This window comes from Prionailurus viverrinus, chromosome B1 (genome assembly GCF_022837055.1).
Source record: "Prionailurus viverrinus isolate Anna chromosome B1, UM_Priviv_1.0, whole genome shotgun sequence".
NCBI lineage: Eukaryota > Metazoa > Chordata > Mammalia > Carnivora > Felidae > Prionailurus > Prionailurus viverrinus.
In genome coordinates, this window is record NC_062564.1 from 77,032,355 (window position 1) to 77,039,922 (window position 7,568).

The 7,568-nt window shown below is 32.6% G+C and overlaps 1 protein-coding gene across 6 annotated transcripts in view; it reads left to right on the plus strand.

Annotated features, from left to right (window-relative positions):
• LRBA (LPS responsive beige-like anchor protein) overlaps positions 1–7,568 on the plus strand; it is a 787,622-nt gene that overhangs the window by 389,656 nt on the left and 390,398 nt on the right. For all 6 annotated transcript variants that reach the window (XM_047856873.1, XM_047856874.1, XM_047856875.1 and 3 more), the window contains one exon: positions 6,547–6,713. In XM_047856873.1, coding sequence (XP_047712829.1) covers positions 6,547–6,713 — 167 coding nt within the window. The remainder of the gene's footprint in view (positions 1–6,546; positions 6,714–7,568) is intronic.

Sequence of the window (7,568 nt, forward strand, 5' to 3'; positions counted from 1 at the left end):
AGAGAGAAAGAGAGAGAGAGAGAGAGAGAGAGAGAGAGAGAGATGAATCCCAAACAGGCTGTAAACTGTCAGCCTAGAACCTGATGTAGGGCTGCATCTCAGGAACTCTGAGATCATGAGCTGATCTGAAATCAAGAGTAGGATGCTCAACTGACTGAGCCAACCAGGCACCTTGTTCATATGTTTTAGAATCAGCTTGTCAATAACCATAAGAAAAGCTGCTTAATTTTTAATTAAGATTGTGTTGAATCCATAAAATCAATTTGAAGAGAGTAGGTATTTTGACAATTTGAGGTTTTAAAATCTACTAAACATTGTCTATTTTTCCACTTAGTTTTCTTTTATTTCTATTAGCAGTGTTTTATAGTTTTCATTGTATAGCTTTGTATATTTTTAAGTTTATTTTATATTTTAATGCTTTTGTTAATATTATTATTTTCATTTTCCAGTTGGGTATTGCCATTATGTAGACCTTATATATCAATATATTGACCTTGTATCTAAGAATCTTGTCAGCTTTACTTACAAGTTTTAGTGTTTTTTCCCAGAACCTTTAGGATTATTACATATATGAACATATCTACAAATACTGTGTTACTCCTTTTTCAAACTGTGTTTTTATTTCTTCTTTTAATCTGTCATTTGAACTGGTTTGAACCCTGTTACAATATTGAGTGGAAGTCATGAGAGAGAGGACATACTTGTTTTATCCCCAGTTTTAGTTGAATGATATTCATAGATGTGCTTCCTAAGGTTTAGAAAATCTCTTTCTATTCCTAGTTTGTGGAGTGTCGTTTTGTTTTTTTTTAATCATGAAATGGTTCTGAATGTTGTAAAATGCTTCAAAAAAAACCTGGTGTGATATGTTTTTCTTCTTTTTTTGTTATATGGTGAATTATACTGATTGATATTCAGATATTAAATCAATCTTCCATTTCATGGTTAAACTCTTCATCATGGTGTGTATACTTAATTTTATGTATAGCTGAATGCTAATGTTTTATTATGGATTTTGTGTTTATTTACACAAATTAGATTAGTTTTTTTTGTTTTCTATTCCCATATTGTAAAGTTAATCTCAGTATATTGCTTAGCTTCTATCATGTAAAAAGTGTTTAAGGTTTGTATTATTTCTTCCTTAAATATTTAAAATTTTATAATATAACATTTAAAGCTGTACATTTTCATTTAAATTCGGCCTTATCTAATTATCACAAATTTTTCTAATTTTCCTGGTGATTTTATCTTTGATCCATAAGTTATTTGGAATTGAACTATTTAATTTTCAATTATTTTGGAACTTTTTACATTTTTTTTCAGGCTGTATATTCTGCTAAAAATCAAAAGGACCTCTATCTGCATTTCTCTCTCTGAGTAACTTCCTCTTCTCTAGTCATTTATCCTTCATATTTCTATCTTACCTTCTCAATAGACATCTTTAACCTTGTTTCACATATAAAAGCTATAGGAGAAATAGGTTTCCTAACTCTTGAAAATGTCTTAAAAATAGATATTTGGGGAATAGCATAAGATGCAAGTGTATGTGGCATAAGGATTCATAGGCAGGCATGTTGAAGGGTAATATACCACACTGATGAATTATAGAAGGCCACAAGGCCTTAGCTAGTAAAATTTGGTCCTAATTGTTCATTAGTTTAGACAATTATGTACTTTTTAAAGAGTAGGGTATATATGTGTGCAAAACCAAAATAAATTCTTGAAGTAATTCTGGGACTGTTTGTAAGAGAGCAATTAAAAGATTATTTCAAGAACTGAGTTGTGAAGTTACAAAGATCTGTCTTAGGACGGTGCTAAGAGTGATAAGTGGTAAGAAGTAAATGAGTTTTGCTGAAATGGGATGAAGAGATATGAAGAAAGGGAAATTGAGAAGTCACAGATGAGAGAAGTATAGTAGCATGTTTGGGATAAAGATGGTAATTGCAGTGTTGTACATTTTGAATTTTAGATGCTTATTGGATAATTGGAGACTATCTTGCACTTAGAAATGTGGGCTCAGAGTTCAGGAAAACAGCTCAGGCAGATATGAAAAATTTGAAATGTGGCTCTCAATAGATAATAGGAGATGATGTGGGAATGAATGATATTGCCAAAGGACATTTGGCAAAGCCTTAAGGAAATGCCAGAATTTCATAATGAGAAATAATAAAGGAAAAAGTTTGACCATCAGGAAGGAAGCAATGACAGGAGGATACTAGAGGAATCTGCTTCATTTTAAGTTTATTGCTCCCTGAGCTTTCATACAAAGGACAATAGTGAAGTTAGGTAGAGATGTAGCATCTGGAAGGAAAGACTGAATGTGATACTGTTTTTATGTTTTCATTTACATTTAAAGAGCTGAAATAGTTGCCTGAATTATAAATGGCCAGTCTAAATTGTTTCTGTCTTCAGTTATTATTTTATCTTTTCCCTGCAATTAAATTAATTTCTTTTAAGAAGTAGGTTTATTTGTCTTATATTTATTTATTCTACAGTAATAAGTCTTACATTTCTTTGGCAATAATCAAATATATTTGAACTATCATTTCCCAGGATGCTTACTTCTTTTCTTTTTAGATTCAGATATTTTTGTTTAGGTTCAGATATTTTTCTGGTCATTGTTGCGATGTCATATTACCCAGTTTATGTGTTACTTAAAAATGGGAAAACTGAAAAGTTGGTGTAAAGTAAAATTGAGTGAAAGTATTAGACCTGGCTGTTGATTTTATTGACAGGACAGTAGGGTTTCTTGGTGTACCTCCACTCAGTCTCCAACCACAAGCACATATACATTCACAAATATATACTCCAGCAGTAAGTAATATGTATTTGATCTTGAAGCAAATATTCTTCATCTGTTCTTCACTGTGAATGATATACCATACAAAGAATATATTACTGGTTTCTAATAAGAACGTGTTCAAATTACATCTTAAAGATTTTTTAAAAATAGATATAAGTTCATTATATCTTTAGAAAACATTCTTGTTTGGTTTCCTTTTATCATGTTTTAAGGTCAGAATGTGACTCTAATGTTCCACAATGAGACAGAGATTGATAATCGGGAAAGAATAGCCCTTTAATGTGATTTATATCTATAGATTTTATGTCAGATATGAAAAGTTGCTGTTTAAATTGTAAAGGAGGATCCATTAAAGAACACTTTAAACCATTTTACTATTTAGCTTACCTTAGACTCTTATGTTTAGAATTATGCCTTTCCAAGCACAGTCTAATAACTTACCAAATGTTTACAAATAAATTTGCTAAAATTAAATTATTCTAATATTAATAACAGAAAAAGAAGCCATTCAAAATTTTTTTTGCTGTTTTTGGTACTGTTTAATATTACTATATGTGGTGTTGAGGGGAGTATTAAAGCCAATAATTTTCTAATTTTCATCATTAATTTCCTCTTATCAGGTGAGGTTAGGGCAGATTTATGGATATAGTGTTGAATGCTGAAGATATAAAAATCTTCAAATGTTTACCATTTTGTCTTTTTGATTTTAGTGTATGGTTGAGTTAGATATGAAGTAACCTATAGCATGCTGCCTGGTTCTTTAATCTATCTCTGAAAATAACACATAGCAGTTGATATTTTTGTTGCAATGGAATAATTCCCTAGTTATCTTCACTTAAACTGCTGCTTCTTCGAGTATTTCTTAATCGTATTTTTTTATTTTCCCAAATCATATTTTTGACAAATCGAATTGTCTTATGGTTTGACTCAGTGTTTTTTGATATGTGCAATATGATATTTTCCTTTAATTTCTTATAAATTATTCTAGTTGCTAACATGATTTGTTTTCTCCACATCAGTGTTTAAGTAAAATAAATAATTTGCTTTTACCAGTGTACAAAAAATACGAGGTTGCCTCAAATCTTCTAGTTGTCCAATTCTTAGAGCTAGTATAATCCCTTCATTTTGCAGGTGAGGACAATTAGACCTGAAGAAGCAAAACAAATTAGTTGCCCAAGACTGATTGGAGATACTTCCAAGGATGATACTTCAATCTGGTTTTTACTTTGCTTTTCCATCTCATGTTTATTTGTGTGTGTGTGCATGTGTGTGTGTGTGTGTGTGTAATGCATATTCATATATGTTCTCAAACCCTTCCATTTTCTATCTTCCTTCATAGCAGTTTGGATGTTCCTCTAATTACTTTTGGTATATGTTATTATTAAAAATAATTTTTAGAGGCACCTTTATAGCTCAGTTGGTTGAGCATCTAACTCTTGATTTCAGTTCAGGTCATGATAACAGGGTTGTAGGATTGAGCCCCATGATGGGCTCCTTACTGAGCATGTAGCCTGCATAAGATTCTCTCTCCCTCTCTCTGCCCCTATCCCCTGCTTGGGCACATAGTCTCTCCCTCCCTCTCTCTCTCTAAATACAAAAAGTAAACACATAAAAATTTTAAAAAATCAGTTTTTAGCTTTAGTAATTTAATGTCAGTAATATACTTTTATTACCACTTCCCTCCTACCAATCTGAAGGGAATGGGGATTCTCCCAGGCAAAGGCTATCAAGATAATGCAACTTTGATCCCCATTGGCTAGTGCTTTGCATAGACTAAGAAATATTTGATTCCTTAGTCATATACATAAACACCCTATCAGTTGGGTTGTTTTTGATGTTATGAATGGAAAACCTAATTCATACTGGCCAATGAATAAAGAGGAGTTTATAGAGTCTCATAAAAAGTTTAAAAGAAAAAGTCTCAGCAGAAAGTCTAAAGATAGGCTAGTTTTTGACTCAGAAGTTCATGATTCTCTTTGGAATAAGCTCTATGTTTCTGTAATTCTCATAGCTCTGCTCACTTTGGGTTTTGGCTGTATCCCCAGGCTAGCCTTCTTCATGGTATAGAGAGAGCTTTCAACACTCCTGGAATTAAGGTACTTCCGTATTTTACACCCTAACAAGAAGGAAAGAAATTTCCAACGAAAGTTTTGACCATCTTAATGCATCAGTTAGGTTGAGTGCCTTCCCCTGAGCTAGTTTCATTGTGGGTGTAATGATTACCCAAACTGGTTTAGGATAGTTAGTGCCCTCTCTTTTTATTGGGGCAGTGCTAGGGGGTAGTGTGTGGCAACAATCTGCTTGAACCAGAATACAGTAGAAAGGCAAGAAATCACAATGTGTATCATACACATAAACTAGTAATATGTGTTCCAACATCAAATTTTTATAACTTCCCATTGGTTATGTATACATGTGCTTGTATATGAGAACTTGCATTTGGAAGTTAAGAGGAGGAGCCCAGTAGGTTCTGTGAATAGAATTAAAGATAAAGTTTACATTAATCTTTGCTTTCTTGTTTTTAGCAATATATTAACTAGTCAGTATAATAATAACACCAGGAGAATCTGAATTTCAGAAGAAATAATTGTCTTAAAACTTAGTGATTATACTGTATCTGGTTATTGCTAATGAATCCTAACATTTTTTGGTAAAATTGATGATATCAAAGACAGCACTTTTCAAACTTTAATATATAAATCACCTTGGGTTCTCATTAAGATTTGGATTCTGATTTAGTAGGTGTGGACTAGGACTATAATTCTGCATTTTTTATAAGTTCCTGGGTGGTTCCAGTACTGCTGATTCATTTTGCATAGCTACGGTTTAAAAGAGCAAACTTTTTGTCATCTTGTAAGGTTGTTGAGAATTAGCTTGGTTTACTATTGCAAGCCACCAGTGTCTGTTTTCTGGACCTCTGTGGTGGCCTCATGACTGGTCTCTCTTCTTAACTTTTCTTCTGCTATAATCCACTCTTTATTTATTTTTAAATATTTGTTTATTTTTGAGAGAGAGAGAGAGAGAGAGAGAGAGAGAGAGAGAGAGAGAAAGAGAAAGAGAGTGCACAAATAGGGCAGGGACAGAGAGAGAGGGAGACACAGAATCTGAAACAGGCTCCAGGTTCCAAGGTGTCAGCACAGAGCCTGATGTGGGGCTCAAACTCATGAACTGTGAGATCAGGCCTGAGCCGAAGTCACTTAACTGACTGAGCCACTTAGGTGCCCCTATAATCTATTCTTTAAATAGACCTATAGAGATCATTTTAATATACATATATCAATCACATCACTCTCCAGCTTAAAAATTTCCTCCAGTATCCCACTGCATTAAATTAAAATCTAAACTCCTTAGTGTAGTGACTCAGTACTAAATGGTGCAGCCCCTGCCTGCTTCTCCAAACTCATTTTTTACTCTCCTTCCTCTGAGTCACTTTGCCTGGAGTGCTTTGCAGCCCCATTCTTGCTACTTGTAAAGTGGATCCCTGCATCTTCACATGGCTGGTGTCTTCCAGTTATTTAGGTCTCCTTAAAAACAACTTCTGAGTGTATCTTATAAATGACTTCAGAGAAATAAATTCTTGGGGGATTGTTGTACTGGGGTAGTAGATCACTAAATCTCAGTTCAGTTAATGAGGGATATAAAAGTAATTTTAAAGTTTTGGTTGGTTCAGTTCATGTTAGAGGCTATTTTATTGTATGTTGTATGTTCTTATAGTATTAATAGATGTTTATTTTTTCCTATTCAAGTCACTGTGTGCCCAGTACTCTGCAGACAAACGAGAAGATGAGAAGATGTGTGATCATTTGATAAGAGCAGCTAAATATCGAGACCATGTGACAGCAACTCAGCTAATCCAGAAAATTATCAACATTCTCACAGACAAGCATGGAGCCTGGGGAAATTCTGCAGTGAGGTAAAGGGATACCTTTAGGATTTGACCACTGATTTTCTACAGAAGGCCTAGGTTTAGATAAATAACTTTGGATATGATCAAGGCCAGATGACCACAGTAATAATTTAACTTTGTATTTTATCATCTACTATGAATGAGGGGTAGAAGAAAAGGATAGGAGAAAATCAGTATGGGTATAGTTAGGGATCGTTATAGATATTTTAGTTCCCTCAACTACTTCTAAAAGAGTATTTGTTCATATACCTCTTCTTTTTGAAGTTAACTTTTAAGGGAAATAGTTAACGTAAACTGTTTTATTAGCTATACTTATATCTGAATTTGCACAAATACAATATTTTAAGAAACTATTCCCTGTTTTACATTTTTGAGTTTATAAACACATAAATTTGAAAATATCAGTATGTGTTCTTTTGAACTGCCTTGTAAATTTTAAGACTATGATAATTAAATGCCTTCTTTAAAATTTTATTTACTGTATCTTCCTCTTTGTTAGATTCTCAAAGTAAACATGCTGTTATTTTATTTTCAATTTCCAGAAACAAAATAATTAAGTTACCTTCTAAGGCAACTTAGACTAATTATAAAATATGATTTTATTGGAATATTTTATGCTATAAATCTTAAAAACATGTTTGACTCATTTAAGTTTTGTTAATGAAAATGTTCTGTAATTTCCCTTTAGAAAGACATTTTTTTAGCTCCTCATTTTTACATAACTTTTTCTAGAAGACAACAAAAAATGAAAATAGTAAATTGTGTATTATGTATAGGTGTAACTAGTTTCCACTTGTGTTTTAAGTAGCTTATGCGTCTAACATCTACATCTAGTTTTAGAAATTTTCCAGTATATAGAAA